The following is a 22697-nucleotide window of genomic DNA, read 5'->3' as shown; positions in this document are numbered from 1 at the left end:
CATCCTCAAGGCACTAGCATCCTCTAAAGCTCCCATGGAAGGAATTATGGTGAATGGAAAGGAGGGAGGCGACATCTAGGTTTGAAGGGAAGCGACGGAAATGATTTGCGATACTAACAAAACACGATTATAAACCCTCACTGAAAAGACGCTACTCGATCGAGTAACTAACTTAGTGGCCCCTACTCGATCGAGTAGCCTCTACTCTATCGAGTACCACTCATCCTCATATTCTAACAAGACACTAGGCATCTCTAGCACACATTCCTAAAGACCATCACCTGCCCCCAAAGGTCGGTTAACGGGTCCCTAAAAGGGCGGGTATTGCAGCAATTATTAATTATTTAGATAGGGTTTGTGGATAATAATTATTGAGCTAGAATTTCGTGTCTTGGTTTATAGTAACAATCTAGGTTTCGTGTAATTTGATTTCATATAACTTTCGAACTTGAATACGATGGGGAAGATGAAGCTGAGTCTTGCGCACGGATTTAGAGGAACTTACCCTGTAAGCCCCAATACTGTTTACTGGAACGAGGCCAAGCTTATGGCTAAGCAGATATTGAAATCACATCAAGACAAGATGGTTTGTTCAATTCCCTTCCTTTCTTTATATTTTTTTTATGTAGTGACGGATTTTGAGAAAAAAGTTAAACAAACTCACTACTCGTACTTATGCTACTGTTTAATTATCACAGGATAGCCCCCCTCGTACCGTACGCCTCCTAAAAGCTGATTATTATAGTGTCAAGGGGTTAATGTTCAACATCACCTTTCGTGTTAAAGGAGTAGACGGTGTCAGCGTCGCCTACACTGCTGAAGTGTGGTTTAATATCTGTGATGAGGGTATTAAAGTTTTAGCTTTTGGCAAAGTTCATGGCTCAGGTATGTTGCAATTTAGCCACTCAATTTGTTGGATTAGTGCAGTTTTTAATTATGCTTCAAATTTTCTTACCTATTATCGAGTGTGGTGTAATCTGAGTACCCTACAGCTTTTGTGTTGCTATTTTTTTTTGCATCTATTGTTAACTGTGTTTGTGCGTGAACCTGTTTTTGAAGTCTTTGATATCTGTTGCTTGTAGAGAGGAAACCGAAAAATTTGGAGGTTGATGGCAGCAACAATTCTGATAAGAAGGTATCTACCAAAAAGATGGGGAAGGAGGGACTTGATGTATTCAAGGGGCTAAGCTCACCAGTTCCGATGACTACTAATTCTGAATTAGACTCTAGGTTAGTTACTTGTCTTTCGATTTTATGAAGAAAGATTAATAGTGTTTTTTACCTCATATTAAGTACTCACCATGCTTTCTATTTTAACAGAAAAGATTCTTCTGGCAAACTTCGAACCCGTGCCTTCTATGTTTTGGTGTATGTGATTTAATTAAACGTCGATTCCATCCCCTCTGCATATAAATTAAAGTACTGTCACCCCGATCATTTGTTTACCTTTGATTAAATTATCACGCACAAAGTAGTATATAAAAGGTAAACAAATGACCGAGAGAGGGAGTAATATTTTTCAACTCGCAAAAAAATATTTTTTATGCTCTTTGGAGTGAACTTCAATATTACTTTGTCAATTTAACCTTGAAGGGGCAAATCAGGAGCCAGAGGAGCTGGAATTATTCCAGGGTTAGTAATGTTAACATTCTATTATCTATGCCATAATTCTTATTCATCCCGGTATCCCTAATTTTGTCCACTTTCTTTCAGGCGAAGAAGTGTGCTTCTACCATATGGAAAGAGCTTCCGGAGTCTGTAAGTATTTTCTCATGCACCTTTATTACTAACAATAATATGTTCTGAAACACTTGGAAACCTCTGTGAGTGGATTGGATGCCTGGCCTACCGTTTCTATCACCCTCTTAACGTTTTATTCAGTCCTCAATGAATGAAATGAGGAGTTGGAGATTTATTACCTTCAGTTATGAATATTTCTCTTATCGACTGTCTTCCAATCCCCTGCCATTCAATTACTTCTACATATATAATCTCCCCAATTTCTCTCTCCATTTCCTATTCTATTAAGGACAATCTAATGAGCTTCTTGTTAAATTTTATTGGTTGCAATATCTTGTTGGAGCAGAAAACATGGATATTCAGGGTAAAGATGATTGGATATTCAGGGTGAACATGGATAGCTTTATGTGAGAATGGTTGGTGGTGGCCATTCTTTGGCAACCAGTCCTTTGTGTGCGGGGGGGATGGAGGATTGCTAAACTAGTCATCTAATGGTAAAATACTCCGCCGGAGGATCCCCATTCCGTGTTTTAGAGGAGCCTTTTATGACTGTACCTTAGAGGCTTTGATATCTTAGACTATACTGATAAGAGTGATAACCTTGAAAGAACTTCAATGTGAGTCTTTTTTTTTATTCCATCTTAAATCTGCTTGTGTAGAGCATGTTCTCCTGCATACTGCTCATTTCATCTACGTTCAGGGTAGACTTTCTTCGTAGAGTGTTTGGTTGGCATATGTGGAGTCCCCTATATCCTCTAATCTACTCCCTTGCGGCCTTGCAAATTTTATCCCATCTAGAAGCTTATTTTGTATATCTTTGTTTGTATATACGGAGTATTTGTTTGTTTGCCTATTCGTGTGAATTAGGATTTTACACCACTAGACGGCCAACTAGTATGGCAAGTGCGAACGGTTTGACACTATATAAAAACTGAGGGATTGGGGACTGGCTCTAGAGCACCATTATATGTGTTTGCTGGTTGCTGTGCTTTTGGACATGCTTGTGTAATTGGGTTTGACTGAGCGTGCACGGTCAGTCACTGAGCCTATGTTCATCTCAGGTGAGGGTGTTGATGCGTGTATTTTATATAAGGTTTTTATCTCATTTTTACACGCATTTCTGTACTATTTACGTGGCATCTAGCTACAAATACCCCCGAATATTCTACTTTGGTTCGTTTTGTGTAAATTGCAGGAATAAACCAAAGAGGAGATAAATCGAGCCTAAACTCGTCCCATTTGCATGCATTTATGGAGAACAAGGAGCCGGAGCTTGGAATCTATCACTTTGAAGACGCGTGAGCTGGTTTCGGAAGGTGTCATAGTGTCTAATGTGCCAAAATAGCTCGATCGACTACTTTTCTAGTCGATCGAATGCTTTATATACTGAAGGTTACTCGATCGAGCAGTTTAAGTATCCAATCGAGAAGGCAATATAAGGAGTTACTCGATCGAGTGGTTTACTTCCACTCGATCGAAGGGTTTCTCGCTTAGTTGCTCGATCGAGTGGTTTATTTCCACTCGATCGAGTGGTTTTGCCCGTATAAGAGTTTTTCCGCCTAATTTCGTATGGGATTTTGTAACTAAGCTATGGATTAGGTTTAAGGGGGAGATTTCCGTATGCTACTAAATACAGTGGACTGCGTAACTCTTCATGACTCATGACTCATTATTCATTATTCACTTAGACTTTTATCTTTTTCTACTGTTTTTTCATTTTACTCCTCTTCTACTCCTTTCTACTCGGATCCGGAACTTGTATTGGGTATTTATTATTCTCTTTTAATTCTTGTTCTTATTCTTAATTCATTTCATTGCTTCTATTTCCTCTATTCCTTTATTTTGCTATTGCTATTTGTTTTCATTTCATTTTATTATTATCATGTTTATTCTTGTCGTCTATATATTATTGTTGCTAATTCGATGGTGATGCATAGCTAATTTCCCTTGCTAAGACTAGGGGATCCATGATTATGAAGGGATAGTAATTGCCATTTTAGGTTTTGTGCTTGTGTGGTCTCTGTTGTTAATCGCTGCAGTTAACTGTTTCTGTCTAATTGAGTCGACGCAATTAGTCATTTTATCATAGTAAACCTTGACCTAGACCGGAAGGTTGGAAAGGGCGAGACTCATAGCGAACATTAGGGCACTGTAGTGAGGGCGGAAGCTAAGCTATTTGTGCCTTAGGGCGAATTGAGAACGGAAGGAGATATTCACTGCTTATCTGACCATACTTGCATTGACCTGAGACCTAGATTGCTTGACTGAATGATCATGGTGAACCGACTGTCTTAGCTGCTTTTCCTTTATCTGCTTAATCCTTTTTCTCTGCCTTTTTCTCTTTCTCATTCTCATTAGTGTAGAACAACAACCCAATTAAAACCCCTATTTTGGTTACCGTGACGAACTTAGACAAAGCCGGCATTTTCCTATCTCCCTGTGGAGATCGACCCGAATTCCCTACCTATATTAGTTAGAGCCAGTTGGTTATTTTTGATAGGTATACGACTGCCCTGTCAGGTGTCCTCCATTCAAAATGGTGCCTCTCACGTAGCACAATGAGTCTAGGCACGATCAGGTTGCACAGCTATGCAATTTCCATACTTCTACTTCTTATTTTATGCCTTTGCCATATTATCACTAAATTTTTACCTTTTTATATGTTAAATCTTTATAAAATTTTGAAAAAGTATTGTTGGGCAATTTTTTATCTTCAAAACTACTTGTTTTCTTTAATGCAAGCACTTTGATGTGTGGTTTATTGCAAAATTTTCCATATTTCCTTATATTATATGGTGAATTTCAAAACAATTCAATAACAAAGCTGATCAGTACGGAAATCTTTTTTTTGGGTGCTGAGCTGAATGTGTTGTCTTATAGGAGAAGATGCTATTCCTGAGCGAGGCAGCTAAAGATCTGAGAAAAACTAGTCGCATTGAACATGAGGTACATACCAAAGATTATTTACAAAGATGTAATTGTCTTCAACTTTTTTTGTTTCGTATGATTATTGCGATTTTTAACCCATAGGCGATTCTTTTGTGGTGCAGGTGGGAATGAAGTAATGATACAAACTATCCATAGTCATATCTCCATTCCAAATGCCAAACTAACAACGGAAATGGAAAAAACATCTAAAAAAGAACCAAATTCTGTCAACACAATTCAAAAGAAAAAAAGGAGAGATTGCTGGAGAAGAAAGAAAAATAAGAAGAGTAAACTCATTTTAATTACTTTAAAAAAAACTCATTTTAATTTCTAAAAATATTCTGATTTTTACTAACTTTTTTTCTCTCTCTCTCTCTAAAATTCATATTTACTTTGGACCTTGGTTGTGGTGGACGTGGGTATTCTAAACTCACACTTACCTTACTTTACTACCGCTTGGATATGACAAACGGATCTACCAGGTTTGGTTTGGGTCGGGACAATTACAGATTTGTAAGAATTCGAACAGGTCGGGCAGAGCATTGTATATTTGTATATATGGTGGTATTTTAGTCAAACTATTCTTCCTTATTCTTGTATATAGTGGTATTTTCGTCAAACTATTCTTCCTTAAGACGTTCTTGGGTTGACCATTTTTCGTGTTATATATACCTAGTGTATTCTTTTTGGGGCTTCGTGTGCTATAACTGTTGGAAATAGGGACTCTTTTCGTAAGTCTATTTTTTCCAATTGTCCTATATTAGTAGAATAATGTGAGTTTTATAGGTTTATATATCCCTTCGCTCATTACCTTATCACTAGTGGGCTGTGGGATTTGCACGCGCGCACGTCGTGCTCGAGCCCAGCCCGACTCGGATTCGCGCGCGGCAGGCCATGCCTATCTTTTTGGGCCCGGTCGGAGTTACTATGTCCAGGTTCTTTTTCTTTTATGTAACACTCAGTCAATGGTGAGAGTGTTACTCCCCCCATTTTCTGTTCACTGCTACGTTTTAGGAACATTTCCTGCCTCCTTCAACTGCTCTATTTTGTGTATAAATAGAGTTCTGATATGCACATCATAATACACAACAAAACATGAACACTCTCATTCTCTTCTTCTCCTCTCTAAAATTCCTGGTTTAAAAGTAAGCAATTTGTAATCGTTCCAAAAGCTCTGAGTTTCAAGTGGGCATGTCTGAGTGCAAATCCTGGGGAACTACCCGCAATTGCTGATTGTCATCACAGTCATGCCGAAATAGTTTTCATGGCAGTGACTCTCTCTTACCACTTGACTACGAACCTGGTTATATCCTCTAATCTTCTTATTTCATTGTTACTGCTTCTTACTAACCAACAATTTGAAAACTATTTTTGTTCTTGTAACATTGTGGTCGACTATCTTGTCGAAAACCCTCCCTGATTCGTATAAACTTAAGTAGTTAGATGGCAACAACTACAAACGATGGTCACAAAAATTGCTTATGTTTGTTGAACAATTAGAGATTGATTATGTGCTGTTTCGTGACCCGTTGTTGTTACCGAGTCTGCTACTGTAGAGGAAACCCCTCATGTTGTTGTTGTGTTTAAGTCAAATGAACAGCCTATTAAGCAATTCAACAAAGATAATAAAACGGCTAGATGCCAATTGCTAAACAACATGACTAATACTCTGTATGATTTATTTAAGATTCATAAATCTGCTAAAGTCATTTGGGAGTATTAGAAACAAAATATCGGGCTGATGACGCAGGAAAAAAGAAGTATGTTGTGGGTAAGTGACTGGAATTTCAGATGGTCGATGGGAAACCCATTATGGACCGAGTACATGTCTATGAAAACTTTTGTGCTGATGTTATTAATGAGGAATGAAATTAGATCCCTCCCCCTCGGACAAAATATAGGAACCACCTTAAGCATAAGAAAAAGGACTTATCCCTCCAAGAACTAGGTCACAATGTCACATGAGTATCGAGGAGGGAAATTGCCTCAAAGATAAACCTTTTAGTCAATCTGTGAATGCTTCTGTTGGTGTTGTTAAAGCTAATCTGGTTGAATGTAGTGGCCCGCCTAATGCTAAAAAAGTTCAAGGGTAAGGGTAAAGCCAAGGGTGGTTAGGCCAAGGGCCGGTCAGGTCATGCTAAGATGAATGGTCTAAGGAAACATTCTAAACCAGTTGTTAAGATTGAGAAATTAGAGGGTCCTATTGTATGCTATGTTTGTGGAAAAGCCAGTCACAAAGCCTACCGATACACTCAAAGGAAACCTGTTGAAGTCAATGTTGCTATCACTGATGATGTCATTGTTGTTGTGGTTGTGGAAACAAATCTGGTGGGTAATGTTGCTGGATGGGTCTTGAATACTGATGCCTCTAGACACCTTTGTGCTGATAAGGGGCTGTTTGCCGAGTTCAAGGAAGTAGCTGATGGGGAATGTGTTCACATGGGTAACTCTTCTTCTTCTTCTTCTTCTTCTTCTTCTTCTTCTTCTTCTTCTTCATCATCTTCTTCTTCTTCTTCTTCTTCTTCTTCTTCTTCTTCTTCTTCTGATATGATCAGAGGCAAAGGAAAAATCTTTCTCAAACTCATCTCGGAGAAAACACTTGCTCGAACCAATGTTTTGTATGTATCCTCATTGCGTCGAAACCTCGTGTCTGGTACCTTATTTAACAAAGATGTTTTAAAACTTGTTTTTGAGGTTGTTACGTCGCGTAATGGGGAATTTGTGGGCAAGTGTTATCTGTCTGGGGTTTATTTATTTTGAACACTATTCAATTGCTAATAATAGTGCATCTACTTCTGCTTATATCACTAAGTCTATTGATGTTTGGCATGGTAGATTAGGTCACGTGAAAGTTATTTGTATTAAAAAACATAGAACGATGATGTAAACCATAAAAATTTATAACCTGCAATAAATAATAAATAGGAACAAAATAATATGGAAACAAGAGTTTTATTATTGAAGGTTACAATTTTCGGACATCTCTTGATTCCATCCTAAGAGCTAAGGTTTTGGTAGTTACTACGGGTGTAACACCCCTAATTTCCGTTTAATATTTCTTTTATTCATTTTCCCATATTTCGTATTTTATTTTTCGAGAAAATATCTTTCTTTTATTTTATCATCTCATCTAGCTCGAAATTCGATGAAAACCCGCTTTGCCTATGGGTTTCACGTGTGATTGTAGTGAAGATGGGTGAGTTTTGGGCTTAACCTTGGAATAAACCCATGAGTTCTTCTATAAATAATAAAGGAAACCAAACCCTAACTTTTCTTTTCTCATATTTCCACAAAACCCTAAATCTAATCTCTTCCTCCTCCTCCTCCCTTTGAGCCGCGCGAGATTTCCTCCTCCCTAGAGTTTCGTGCGCCTCTTGTTCCTCCTCTCTTTGTTGATTTTCAAGCCTAGATCGATCCTACTCCTTGGATCTATCTATCTTTTTCGTAAGTTTCGTTTTCTACGCGTTGTTTTTGTAGTTTTTATACCAATTAGTGTTTTAATTGGGATTGTTTTCCCTTTGGCACGTGTGGTGACTCATGAAGGCGTGGAGGTTGCACCTGGAGAAGACATCTACTTCGTCGATGAGGATCTTTAGGATTATTTGCTTTAAAATGTAACTAAGTGTTTCTCTTTTACTTGTGTTTATGCCAATTGATGTGATTTACATGATATAATGATTGATTTGTATAATTGGTACTTTTTAGATTGTTTATTATCATGATTAATTATGTTTCATACACTACGCCAATTAAGTACTCTAACAACGGTTAAATATGATCAATACTGTTTTAAATAAAAAAAGCGGACCCGTTATTAAAGCTACCGGTTGTTAAATATTGATAACGGTTTTTAAAACACAGAACCGTTATCAAATTTTGACAATGGTTGCAAATACCGTAGTAAATATGCAATACAACGGTTGACATCCGTTGTCAATTATTATGCTAACAATGGTTTTACAGTAAGAAAACCGTTGTTAAACTTTAAGAATGGTTCCTTATCCGTTTCCTAACCTGATATTGGAAACGGTTCTAGTGTAGCAAAATCGTTGTTAATTTTCATAGTTAACAACGGTTTTTATTTGTTATCTTCCTACATATTAGAGAAAGTTTGACAACGGATCGCAACCGTTGTTAAATAATTCATTTGACAACAGTTGACTTTCGTTATCATACTCGAATGGAGGGAAAAACCTGACAACGGTTTTTGTACTAAATCATTGTCAATTCAGTACATCTGACAACGGTTCTGTTTCGTTTTCTTTTTTTTTGGCGGCAAATAGCATTGGAGGGAAATATTGTCAACGGTTTGGTATTTAGAAAAACCATTGTCAGTCTACATTAACAACAAACAACAACAACAACAACGGTTTTCGGGTTACCCGTTATTGTTTTGTTGTATATATTTTTTTTTTTAAAAAAATCTGATTTTAGCAGGTGCCAGCAGCTGCTGAATATCAATAGTATATTCAGCAGCTGCGTACTGTACTGCAAAAATTCAATCCAGCATCAAAATAATACACAGAATGATCAATTCAATCCAGCATAGAAATAATACACATAATGATCAATTCAACCCAGCATCAAAATAATACGATTGGGGCGATCAAAACTCAATACCTTTGGTTCTATATATATACACACATACATACATAATGAGCGAACTAAGGATCAGGCTGCTGAAGAAGTGAAATAAAATACATTGCACACCGATCTCTAACATCGTTGATATCTTCCCTTGTGTAGTTCGACACTGGTTGATCGATTTTTAGTGGAAACTGCTGGAAATCAAGATATATAGAATAAATGGAAATATACAGAATTAAACCCAAGCAAGTTACGTAATGCTGTAATATTTATTAAAACAAACTAACCTTAGAATTAAAGGTGTAATAATTACCGCGGACAATCTCTAACATGGACCGACAAACGAAAAATGCGCATTGTTTATCGTCTGACTGTAAAGGAGACTGTTATATATAAACCACACAAAAATAAGCTAAATTAGATCACCCTGTCGTATATACATAAATTATTAAACGATACAAGTAATTATTAAGAAGATACGTACATTTACCACGACAATGTTTGGAGGGATGTTGTCGTCTGTGGACGTGGGCTCACATGCACGCCAAGCCAATCTGTGGACATGCAGCGGTCTTTTGAAAGCCACGCTCGGTGGCGTAGAAATGCTTTCAACCGGATCGCTTTAGATCGGTCGGTTTCTTCTCGGCAAAGGTCTCAAAACGATGCAGAGATGTTCGGAGTCGCCACCAAGCATTTATGGGATGCCTGGAACCCGTTCGAATCCACTTTATACCTAGGTCAACCAAGGCAAAAAAGCGGTGTTTGACATAGGTACTAAAGATAAGGACTCGTCCCCCTTTTAGCATTCTATGCCTAAAATGACTCTCGTACGCCCTAGATAAGGCCATCCACTATCCAAAGGTTCTGAGTAAGGGGTGAGGGTACGTATTGGGAAGCCCTTTAATCGGACACCCAATCCCGCCCGCTTTAGCGGCCTCTACTGATCGATCGTGGTTGTTTAAGTGCAAAAGTTGATAAAACGGTGTAAATGCATGAATGTGCATCCAAACGTTTAACCTAACATATGAAAGTTTGCTAAGTCGGTTTGTTTATCCACGTAGCATGAAATTGATGTCAAAGTTGGATTTAGATTGATTTGCAAGTGAAAACGAAAATTAAACATCCATTTACCAAATTCAGGTTATGATGCTTAACACGATCCATTTATTTGAAAAAGTGTGTTTAAAAGACAAAGTATAAAATGCAAACTCGTCAATCTGATTCGTCACGTATTCGGATAAACCGTAATCGGGATTGTCCTAGACAAGTACGAAAATGGGACAGAACAACACCTGGCAGCCCCATTGGGGCGCGATCCTATTGGCGAGGGAAGGGCTCTGCCCAGGTTTTAAAATATGAAAACAGGAGCTGCCTTGGGGCGCGAGCCATGAGCCGAGCCAAGAGGTGCCTCCTGGTTGTTAAAAAGATTGTTTAAAACGGTTTTTGTAATGAATGATTTGCAAGTATGATTTGCATGACTCGAAATAATTACTATTATGTTAGTAATATTCGTTTTCGGCTTTGCAAGTTTGAAAAGCATAGTTTACAAATAAAAATGTAAAATGTTTGATTTGAACTAATTATGTTAAGTTCATTTCTTTGTAATTAGTCAAGTTAATTATCGTGCTCGGATTAAACCGACATGGTATAAAGAACCAAGGATGATTATGAATTATGACTAATATGTTTACAAATGTAAATAAATGAGAAAAATGGCGAATTAAATAAAATGGGGTTAAAATACCCTTTAATTTGTAATTAACCAATAATATCATCGAGTCACGGAATAAACCGTCATGGTATAAAGAACCAAGGATGATTTTTGTAATGGTCAAAATATGTTTATCATAAAAATGAATTAAAATGGTAAATAAAAGATAAGAATTTTCTTTAAAATGTAATTAACCAATTAATATCACCGAGTCACGGATTAAACCGTCATGGTATATGGAACCAAGGGTGATTATAATTTATGGCTAAAAAGGTTGTCATAAAAATGATTTTTTTGCATAGCAAAGGGCTTCTGTTTTGGGCCAAAACTCGGTTTTGGCTCGTCTACCCTATATTTGGATCGTGTTATGCATTGTTCATGCATATAAACTCATAAAAACAGTAAAGACATGAAATAAATGAGATATTTACACCCTCAAACTTACGTGTATTGATGTTTGCGTGGTAGACGACTTTAGAGACGGTTTTCTCGTTGTGACTAATCGCGATCAAAGAAGTTTAAAAAGGTGCCTTAAAAAACGATTTTGTTTTGAAAATGAGTTGAAAATATGTTAATTAAAACATGTTGATTGATGAATTGAGTTGGTCAAATGGGTCGGTCGAATGCACGGTGACGGTACCAAACAAAATGTGTAAGGCTTGTGTTTACGATCGGTAGGTCGTAAACACATATCGATTTTGTGACTTAGGAAGTCGGGTCTAGAAGTTTAAGGGAGAAGGAAGGGGCGGACTCTCGCGTGAGGAATATGTTGTGTGAAGGGTGGTATTTATAGAGACATGTGGGGAGGTAGGTCGGTTGAGTTTGCTTAGAGGCTAAGCAGACACCTGCTTTAGGCGCGAGCTACTTTGTTTTTTTTTTTTTTGACAGAAGGTGAATAACTTACATTATTGGTAACAATACAAAGTAAGCTACTCGACTAGGTAGCACCAGACACTTCTGCTCTAGATCTAGCACTACAAAGCCATACATAGAGATAACATAACCATTAATTAAAAGAGCAACTACAACACTAGGATAAGCAAAATAAACGATTGAAGAAATGCAAAAGACGGCAGTTTGGTCACGAACGTTGATACAAATGGGTGTCTTGTCCTTTTCGCAAATTTGGATTTTCCATTTGTTCTAACCAATGTTTTGTTGGTTGCGATTTGTGGTCTTTGATGGTTGCTTAGCCATGTAAGATACCTCTTGGGTGATATTTGGGGTAGGTATTTTGTGTCTTTGACTCGGGTTTGACCCGTGTGAGTCGGGATTTTAATTTCGAGTCGGTTTTTGGCTCGGTGTCGATTTTGACTCTAATTAGGGTCATTTTAATGGAAATGACATTATAAAGACATTCATGGCATTATTTTCGACATTCGAGATTTGGTTTGACTCGGTTTGACTCAGGTTGACTCGAGTTGCGGGTTTCTGAATCGGTTTTTGGCTCAGTGTCGGTTTTGACTCTAATTAGGGTTATTTTAATGGAAATGACATGATAAAGACATTGATGGCATTATTTTTGACATTCTAGATTTGGGTTGACTCAGGTTGACTCGATTTGCGGGTTTCTGAGTCGGTTTTGGATCCGAAGACGGTTTTAACTATAAATAGTGTTATTTTAATGCAAATGAAGTTAGAAAACTTTTAAAATCATTTTTCATATCCGAGTAGTGCATTAAACCGTCTCATGTATACCCAATCCACGCACGCATATCAAAAACACGTTACAGTCCGATCATCATCGGGTGGTTTTTGGAAGGTGCAGATACTGGGTATGTACAGAGCCCCCACTTTGACTGAGGCTTGGACAGGGCGAAAGTCAAAGTATGGCCTCAAGTTCAATCGAAGATTACAACCTGAAGACCATTGTGGCGTTGAGGCGACTCAAAAGGGTTTGAACCAAGGACATGTCATCGGGAAGGGCGACGTCGAGGCGACTCGGGCATTCGAGTAAAGGACCTGCCGTCGAGAACATTTTAGAGTCTGTCGACTTCCTATTCGGGTCGTTTAAAGTCCATTAGACTACGTATAAAGGCTCGCCAGCCATAAGGAGTCATACCTGAGGCATCTTCGGGATACGTCCTTGAATCTTTTGCGCGCAAAGGCTCGCCAGCCAGTGTTGAAGGTGGTGCATTTTGAGGCTCGCCAGCCATAGGAAGGAGTCATACCTGAGGCATCTTCGGGATATGTCCTTTAATTTCTTCTTGTGTACGTGCAAAGGCTCGCCAATTATGTTGAAGGTGCGTTTTGAGGCTCGCCAGCCAAGTTGAAGGTGATGCGTTTTGAGGCTCGCCAGCCATGTTGAATGTCGAATGATCGACTGTGGGAAAGAGCATGAAACATCGGGCTTATTTCAAGATATTTTCTAGTAATGACTTCCAACCAGGTTGACGTTGATAGGTTCGGCTAGGCAGCGGAGAACTTCAACTTGATGAGGGTCCTAAATGAACTCCGTGGGGATAAATCATCTTAGCAAGGCTCTCTGGAAAACAATTTAGGGAGAGCGTTGCGTCGGGATCATGAACGATGTTGCAAGGATCTTTGAAAGACCTGTGTGACTTCCATTTGAAAATCGGCACTCGCTGGGGAGTTAGAAACTTCTCAGGACTCGCCGAGGATATACGTTGCCGCTCATTGGGAGGTAGCGTATGCCATGTGATCGACGGGGTTAAAACCCTTGGACTTGATGGGTCGATGTTTGTTGGGAAGAGCCCGGTACTCAGTTGGAGTGAGTTTGTCTTCTCAAGATTAACTGCATGGTTAGTGACCACACAAATACGCAGTCGCATAGACAAGCACGTTGAATGAAAGCATATAAGCATGTATGCACATAAGCATGTGAGCAGTTAGCATATAAGCAACTAGCACGTAAGCATATAAACACGTAAGCACATAAGCATGTGAGCAGTTAGCATGTAAGCAACTAGCATGTATATCTCACGCGAAGGGAGATAGAAGTTTTGAATGTTGTGAAGCTTAAAGGCGAGTCTTGTTACTCGTAGATCTGTGATTTCATAGATTGGAGACACGTGACCGTTGTGACATTGACTCACACGGACGCATACTGCCAGACTGACAAGTAAACGGTCGTGAACGTGATACAAAGTCAGTATCGACACGACACGGGGGTGACTCTGACAGAATTTGCTTATCTGTGTGCAACTCCTTAGCCAAGAAAGGGCGACAACGCGCATCAGATCCCCGAGGTAGAAGGTCCGCTCGGCTGAGGAATACGAATTGATTATCTTCTCCAGACATCTTTGCCACCATTTGCTCGTTTGAGATACTTCCTAGAGGCATGATGATTCGGAGAGCGGAATCAAGACCTCATCATCATCCGAACCGAGCACTAGTCTACGGGCATTTTATTTTGGACTGTAGTTGAGACTCAAAAGATGTTTGAGGATAAAGGACGGGTGGCGTCTCGAAAGAGAAGCCCCCAGAGTGAGAAGGTGGGATTTTGACAAAACAAGGAATGAGCGACGTCTTAAGGAAGAAGCCCCCAGTAAAGAGGTATAATATTAATTTTTGCCGCTGGGTGGGCTGCTTTTGAGGATTGATGTTGATGGTTGAGATTGAAACGGGTGTGCGATTGTGTCCTTGTTGGGGGACTGCCTACGTATTCGCGTGTTTGCGAAATCAAACCAGATCGTAGTTCTGAGCTGGTTATTGAGGATTGAAAATTGGAAATGTTGTGAAAGGAGTATGCGGTTGTGCCCTTGTAATAGGACTGCCTACGTATTCGCGTGTTTGCGAAATCAAACCAGATCGTAGTTCTGCGTGTGTGTGCAATGGGTTGCAAATTGAAGGTGTGAAAATTGAATGTGTGTGGGGGTGTGGTTGTGCCCTAGTAATAGGACTGCCTACGTATTCGCGTGTATGCGAAATCAAACCAGATCGTAGTTCTGCATGTGTGTGCCTAAGCGAGTTGTTAGGACCTTAAAGTGATTTTGAGGGGTATGGTATTGTCTTTGAAGGACTGCCTACGTATTCACATGGTGTGAAATCAAACCAGAGCGTAGTTCTGAATGTGTGCCTAAGCGAGTTGTTAGGACCTTAAAGTGTGAGGGTCACGACGGTAAATTCCGTTTGGTTACTTGAAAAATTGATTTGAGAGAATTCCTCTTTGATCATGAATCGAAGAGGTGTAATTTGTGAAAAATGTTCCTTATCATGTGAGCACACTAAAAAGTGGACCCTAAGGGTAGATTGGGTATGTCCCGTTCTCGGTAGCAAAGTATTCGAGGACTCTGTATCTGGGTCAGGGTGAAAATGGTTTCGACATTATGGAATGTGGAGCTTGGTAATAATAGGTTCTTTTGACAGATAATAATCTGGAGCTGAGGGTCACGACGGTGAATTCCGTTTGGTGACTCGAAGGTTGATTGGATAGAAATCCCTCTTGATCATGAATCGAAGAGGCGTGATTTGTGAAAAGGTTTCTCGTTACGTGAGCACACTAAAAAGTGGTCTTTAAGAATGAAATGTGCATGTCCCATTCCAGGGAGCAATGTTTTTTGAAGACTCCGTATTTGGGTCAGGGTGAAAATAGCTTCGACATTATGGAATGTGGAGCCTTGTAATAATAAGTTTGTTTGACAGATAAAAATCTGGAGTTTGTATTTTGTGGTGTTTAGGCCGATGGGTTACAGCCTACAATGTGGTGCAGAATGGGGTCTCAGGCTTGATGTGGGCTGAGCACGAAATGGTTAGTAAATAGTGTGGGATCAGATTCCCATGTCTGGACCTTAAAGGTTAAGGTGTGATATTACGAGCTTGAGAGAAATCCTCAGAAGCCTAGATAGTTCTACCTATACTAGTCTTTAGAAGGACTTAGGGGTGAAGCAGTGTTGGTTATGACCTTGAGAGGAATCCCCAGGATCCTAGGTAGGTCTCCCTCTAGTAGTCTCTGGAAGGATTTAGGGGTGAAGCAGTTTTGGTTATGATCTTGAGGGGAATCCCCAAGATCCTTGATAGGTCTCCCTGTAACAGTCTCTGGAAGGACTTAAGGGTGAAGAAAGGTTGGGTTTGTTGTTATTTGACGAGTCTTGAGCTATCATTTTAGCTCTTTAACATCAGGTTTTGGTATTTTTTGCGTTTTGTACTTGTTGGTCTCGGAGTTTGGAGGGAAGAAACGTTGGTCATGGGCTTTGGACTTGTTGGTCCTGGACTTGGTGTTTTGGACTGACTTGTTTGGTGTTTTGGACTTGTCGGTCCGGGATTTGGTGTGTTGGATTCGTTGGTCCTGGGCTTTGGACTTGTTAGTCCTGGACTTGGTATTTTGTACTCATTTGTCCAGGATTTTGTGTGTTGGATTATTTCTTTGGATTTTGGCCTTTTTGAGAAAAGGGTTTCAATCTTGTTTTGTTTTGATTTTGGCTTGGGTCTTGGCCTTGACGTTGGGTGAGTAGCCCTTGGCTTTGGCTTTTGCTTTGAGTGAATTGACTTTGGTTTTTGCTTTGACCTTGACTTTGGCTTTGGCCTTGAGTGAATTAGCGATTGGCTTGGGCCTTTGATTTTGGCCTTTCGCTTTGGCTTTGGGTGAATGGCTATTGGCTTGGGCCTTTGATTTTGGCCTTTTGCTTTGGCTTCGAATGAATGGCTATTGGCTTGAGCCTTTGATTTTGGCCTTTTGCTTTGGCTTCGAGTGAATGACTATTGGCTTGGGCCTTTGATTTTGGCCTTTCGCTTTGGCTTCGGGTGAATGGATATTGGTTTGGGCCTTTGATTTTGGCCTTTTGCTTTGACCCTGAGTAAATGGCTTTTGGACTTTGTTTTTTGTTTTGGCTTTAGCCTTGGCTTTCGCATTGGCTTTGGTTTTCGCATTTGTTTTGGCTTTCGCATTTGTTTTGGCCTTCGCATTTGTTTTGGGTTGGACCTATTGGTTCTTTGTTGTCCTTCGTTCGAGGATGGTGAAGGTGCCAGCGGGGATGTTCCCAGTGGTGAGAGGTCGATTCTCTGTGTTTGGATATTTTTGTGAGGAATGGGCTTGCCTTCCGTCATTGATCATGAACAAGGAGATGTTCTGGTTTGTTATCTAGGTTCGTCGTAGAATCCCTTTGATAGAAGCTCGTTCTAGATCGGGTGCTAATGGAAGGTTTCTATTGCCAGACATGGAATAGGTAAAGAAAATGGACACGGAGTTTCGAGTCCTCTGTTTACTTGGTACGGAACATCACTTGAGTGAACTCATATTGAATTGGAACATGTTTTTTGTTTTAAATCAATTCTCGTTAACGGGAAATGGTAAAGTGGAGAATATATGATAGTTGAAAATCGTGCTTTTATTTAGATAAATAAGATGTTAGCACAGACTTGATGAATACATGTGACTCATCGGGACAGCCCCCAGTTTATCACTTAGGAATAAAAGAACAGATACTAGGATAGCTATGAGAAAGCCTAAGACTCGGACTCGGACTCAGACTCAATCGTAGATACGAACTCCTAATCATCATTTTCCTCCTCGAATGTCTTTTTCGCAGCATCCAGCGGCTTGAATGTCTGGTTTTGGGCATTGACCCACTTGAGCACTTCACTCTCGTTGTTGGGAATGATACGAGGACAATAGCCCATGAGGCTTTCATCTCCTTGCAGAATGAGATGTTCATGAGGGTTGTTTTCATCACTTGGTTGGCCTAGGGATGAAGCTACCAGTTCATGGTTGTCGATCATATTTTGAATAGCATGTTTCAGTTTGAATCACGGTTCAGTGTCATGACCTTTTCCCTGATGATATTGGCAATAGGCATTGTCGTCCCAGAAACGGGTTTTCCTGCATTCAGACGGGTCCGGAGTGGGCCCAATTGGTTGTAGTTTCCCTCCAACCATGAGCTTTTGAAGAGCTGCGGCATAGGTTGTGTTGAGTTTGGTGAATGTCCTTCGAGAATGCTGAACCTTTCTGTTTGACTTGAGACATCCAGGAGGATTGTCTTGACTAAGAGGTGCAATTATGATTTTGCCAGCCTCGATCATATCTTGAATGACATGCTTAAGTTTGGAGCAGGCTTCGGTGCCATGGCCCTTGCCTTGATGATATTGGCAATAGGCATTACCATCCAAGAATCGGGTTCTCCTGAGTTCTGATGGGTCCGGAGTCGGACCAATGGGTTGGAGCATTCCTTCTGAAGCAAGTATCTCCAGAGCGGTGCCATATGTTATTCCAAAATCTGTGAATACCCTTTGATGTTTTCCAATGGTTCCCATATTGGTGTTTTTTAGGACGTTTTTGTGAGTTTTGTTTTTGTCAATCCTGGGCGGAAACGGGATTTGGTTATTGTTAATGGAAAGTTTTGGGGATGTTGCTTGACATTTTAAAGAGGGTTTTGGTGAGGCAATTTCATGTTCTTTGTTGGTGGGTTCATGGGTGTGCGAACTATTAGATGACTCCTCATTTTCAACAGCTGTTGGTTGGTGAACCAAGGGTTTGTTTTCTCCTTCGTGGCCAAGTTCATTTTCGGTATTACCCAACTTTTTCTCCAAATTAGCTACTCGAGTGTTCAAGTCATCGATAGCAACTTGCAGCTTTGAGAATATGTTGTTGATGGAGACGGAGAGCATCATTAGACAGAGAGCATCATTAGACTGCTTTGTATGTCATCCTCATTAATTGCATGAATTTTCTCATCGTCAGGGGAGATGAGGTGAGAGCAGTCTAGAGAGGATTCCTGATTGTGTCCGATAGGGTTTTCAGGATGGTTGTTCTTGTCGTTTGCTGAGGGAGGTAATGGTAACTCGCCCTTTTCGATCATATCAAGGATGGCGCCTTTTAAGGGGAGACATATTTCAGTGTCATGTCCGCGTCCTTGGTGATATTGACAAAATAGTTTTCCGTCCCATCTACGACCTCGCTTGTTTGGTAGAGGGTCTGGAGTTGGACCGATTGGTTTGAGCTTTCCTTGGGAGATTAGCCTTTCCACGGCTGCGGCGTAAGGCATGCCCAAATCAGGGAAGGACCTATGAGGTCGTCTGGTTTTGGTTGGAGGAGTTCCCAGGGGATTGGCTTCAGTGGTTTTGGTAGCCTCCCAACTAGGGTTGATTTTGTTGTTGACAAGTAGCCGGCTTTCAAGGAGCTTAACCCTTTGCTCAATATCAGAAGAGGGAAAATTCCCAGTTATCATTTTGTCCTCAACTTGGGAGAGACGAGTGCTCAAGTCTTCCACGGTAGCTAGGAGTCGAAGGACCATGTTGTTGGTTTCGGCAGAAGTCATGGCGGATACAGATTGATCGTCTTATTGAGTTTCTTGTTGATGATTGATGGCACCCAAGGGATTTCTATTGACATAACGATAGGCATTATAACTTGTCTTGGCAAGGGATTGCACAAACAAAGGCAAGTACGACACATATGTACAAAAGGCAGTTTTGTCGTGAAGACGCGACGGTGTGACTAGGTTATGAGATCATTAAAGATCGTGAATGACCTTTTGTATTTGAACTCTTGGTGCATGACATTGAACTTAGAATCGAGTGTCGACTTTGGCATAGTGATGCCTAGACAGACGACTTCTGACGAGATTTTGATGCTTGTCGATGGAGTGACGCCGTTGGACGAGACATGTACACAAACTTGACCTTTGACCCGTAATGTAGGGAAAAGACGAGTTTAATACACGAGATGTTTTGACTCTGCTAACGACATTGAAGATGTCTCGACAATTAAGCGACACAACCTAGACCAGAAGGTAGGTACTAACTTCGGCGGAGATTCGACATTATCTAGACGGCTTCACTTGAAATCGACTGGACTCTAATCGTATCGAGGCTGAATTGGAAAGGTGGACTGAAATTTTCGAAAATAGAAATTTTCAAAAAGGTTCATTTGTCGTTTTATGGACGGCTTCCGAAGAGTAAGGATCTTCGAAAGTCGATCAGTTGAAGAGTTGTCTTAAGTTTGTTTTCAAAAGACGGTTTGAGTTTGAGTTTGCGGCGGCTCTAAAAACAATGTATTGTTTCCGAAGACGGTTTTTAAAATTCGGAATCACGGATTTGAAAATCGAGACTTGAAGAATTTGGAATTGTCATCACAATGGCCATGAAAACGATTAAATTTGTTTTCAAAGAATTTGAAATTGGGTTGAAAATTTGAAAACGGTTAAATCTGTTTTCAAATATTTGATTTTGATTTGAAATTTGAAAACGGTTAAATTTGTTTTCAAAGATTTGATTTCGGATTGAAATTTGAAAACGGTTAAATTTGTTTTCAAAGATTTGATTTGAAATTTGAAAACGGTTAAATTAGTTTTCAAAGGGTTTGAAGTTGGATTTGAAATTTGAAAACAGTTAGATTTGTTTTTAAAGATTTGAAATTGAATTTGAAATTTGAAAACGGTTAAATTGGTTTTCAAATAATTTGAAATTGGATTTGAAATATGAAACAGTTAATTTGTTTTCAAATGATTTGAAATTGGATTTGAAGTTTGAAAACAGTTAATTTGTTTTCAAATGATTTGAAATTGGACTTGAAATCTGAATACAGTTAAATTTGTTTTCAAAGATTAAGTTTTGATTGGAAATTTGGAAACAGTTTAAATTGTTTTCAATGATTTGAAATTGGAAATTATGTGGATTGAATTCGTCATTTCGACGGGTTAGAAAACCGTTTTAACCTTTGAAAGACGGTATGCAAATCGAAAAGTGTGAGAATTGAAATTGTCATTACGACGGCTTAGAAAAGCTAAATTTGATTTCGAAAACGAGATTTGAAATTTGGAAAGTTTCACGGGTTGAAATCGTCATTACGACGGTTTGAAAGGCGTTTTTTGTTTGAAAATTGATTTCGAATTTTGAAAATTTCGAGGGTAGAACTCGTCATTACGACGGCGTAAAAGGGCGCTTTGAGAACGCAACGGTCGACTAGGGACCGAGGTTTGAAACGGCCATTATGACGACGCAAAAGGGTATTTTGAAATGGTTTATGAAAACCAAGGTTTGAAATCATCATTACGACGGTATGAAAAGGTGTGCAACGGTCGACGAAAGACCGAGGTTTAAAACGATTGTGAAAAACCGAGTTATAAAATCGTCATTACGACAGCATAAAAAGGTGTGCAACGGTTGGCGAAAGACCGAGGTTTGAAACGGTTGTGAAAAACCAAGTTTGAAAATCGTCATTACGACGGCATAAAAAGAAGTGCAACGGTCGACGAAAGACCGAGGTTTGAAACGGTTGTGAAAAACCGGGTTTGAAAATCGTCATTACGACGGCCTAGAAAGGTGTGTTGAAATGGTTGTAGAAAATCGGATTTGAAAATCGTCATTACGACGGCCTAGAAAGGCGTGTTGAAATGGTTGTAGAAAACCGGATTTGAAAATCGTCATTACGACGGCCTAGAAAGACGTGTTGAAATGGTTGTAGAAAACAGGATTTGAAAATCGTCATTACGATGGCCTAGAAAGGCGTGTTGAAATAGTTGTTGGAAACCGGGTTTTAAAATTGATCGGAGCCATTTGGTGTTCACAATTAAGCATATGTGGTCGTTGGTCAATGGTCGATACAAAACACAATTTATACTTCACAAACAACTCTACAATTAGTAAAGAGGCAAGTAAAGGTCGGATCCCAAGGGACGGGTATTGAAATGAAGATTCTATTGTAACTAGCGGTGTCTAGGGGTGTCACAAATTGGGTTGATGTAGAAGGTTACTAAACTAAAATAGCAATGAAAATAAACTATCAAGGTAAATGAAATAAGGGTGTAAACAATTGATTAAAAGCACTAGGGTGTCATGGGTTCATAGGGGAATCATGGGATATGATCATACAAACATGTTCTCAAATTATAAGCAAGCAATTATTGTTGTGATGGATTGAGTTGGGTTATATCTTACAATCCTAGGAAAGTTTGGGTCCCGGAGCCGAATCTCTTGGATTGTACAACACCTACAAGTCGACTTAATCTTCCCTACTTAACACATGCATGGTCTAACAAGACTCGAGTTGGGTTATGTCTTACAAGTCAAGTTGAAAGGATAGAAGATGATAGTAAATGCAAGGATTCATAGGCTTAGCATTTCATCAAATATAACATGTGCATGCATTAAGATCAAAACAAGCAAGCAAATAAGATATGAAAGCATATTAATTTAAGCATGAATCATTCCCCATGTTGGTTTCCCCTAATCACCCATTAAACCCTAGCTAAGAGACTACTCACTCATTATCATATTGATCATGCTAGAAAGGTTGTCAATCATACTAACATAATGAAACATGATGAATAAATGAAAGTAATTAGCAATAATTAAAAAGGGATTAAGAGATTATACCTACTAATGATTCCAATAATAAAGCAAGAATAATAGAAGTACTTGAATCCTAGATTGAGAGGTTGTCAATCTCCCAATAATAACCCAAATAATCTTTAATTACCCAAAATAAAGTAAGAACAAGAGAGAGATTAAGGAACTAAAACTTGGATTAAAACTTGATTAATATTTGATTACAATATTGAAGAGAGATTTGATTGATATTAACTATACTAATTATTGATAAGATGAACATGCCCCTCTAATTAGACTAATGGGGTATTTATAGTGAGAATTAGGGAGGATGCATTAGGGTTAACTAAGGGCTAAACTAGTAATTACACTTTTTAAGTTGAGCAAGGAGCCTCCGGGATTGTCCGAGAGAAGGGCTTCTTCATTTCGTAGCTTGAAGAACGAAACTGCGCTGTGCTGTGATCCGTGCGACTGGGAGTCGGGACGGCCGGATCTGGGATGGACAATC

The 22697-nt window shown here is 39.4% G+C and overlaps 1 protein-coding gene across 1 annotated transcript; it reads left to right on the top strand.

The window, feature by feature from the left end:
* The first annotated feature begins 379 nt into the window (after window positions 1-379).
* On the top strand, window positions 380-2198 carry LOC141609146 (uncharacterized). The gene is made up of 5 exons (XM_074428330.1): window positions 380-586; window positions 699-885; window positions 1083-1368; window positions 1594-1632; window positions 1714-2198. The coding sequence occupies exons 1-3, from the start codon at window positions 458-460 to the stop codon at window positions 1256-1258; spliced, it is 492 nt and encodes a 163-aa protein (XP_074284431.1). The 5' UTR covers window positions 380-457; the 3' UTR covers window positions 1259-1368; window positions 1594-1632; window positions 1714-2198.
* The last annotated feature ends 20499 nt before the right edge of the window (window positions 2199-22697 follow it).

The sequence above is a fragment of the Silene latifolia genome, chromosome 10, assembly GCF_048544455.1.
Source record: "Silene latifolia isolate original U9 population chromosome 10, ASM4854445v1, whole genome shotgun sequence".
NCBI classification, from domain to species: Eukaryota; Viridiplantae; Streptophyta; class Magnoliopsida; order Caryophyllales; family Caryophyllaceae; genus Silene; species Silene latifolia.
The sequence above is the reverse complement of the archived record's forward strand: the minus strand, read 5'-3'. Positions and strand labels throughout refer to the sequence as shown.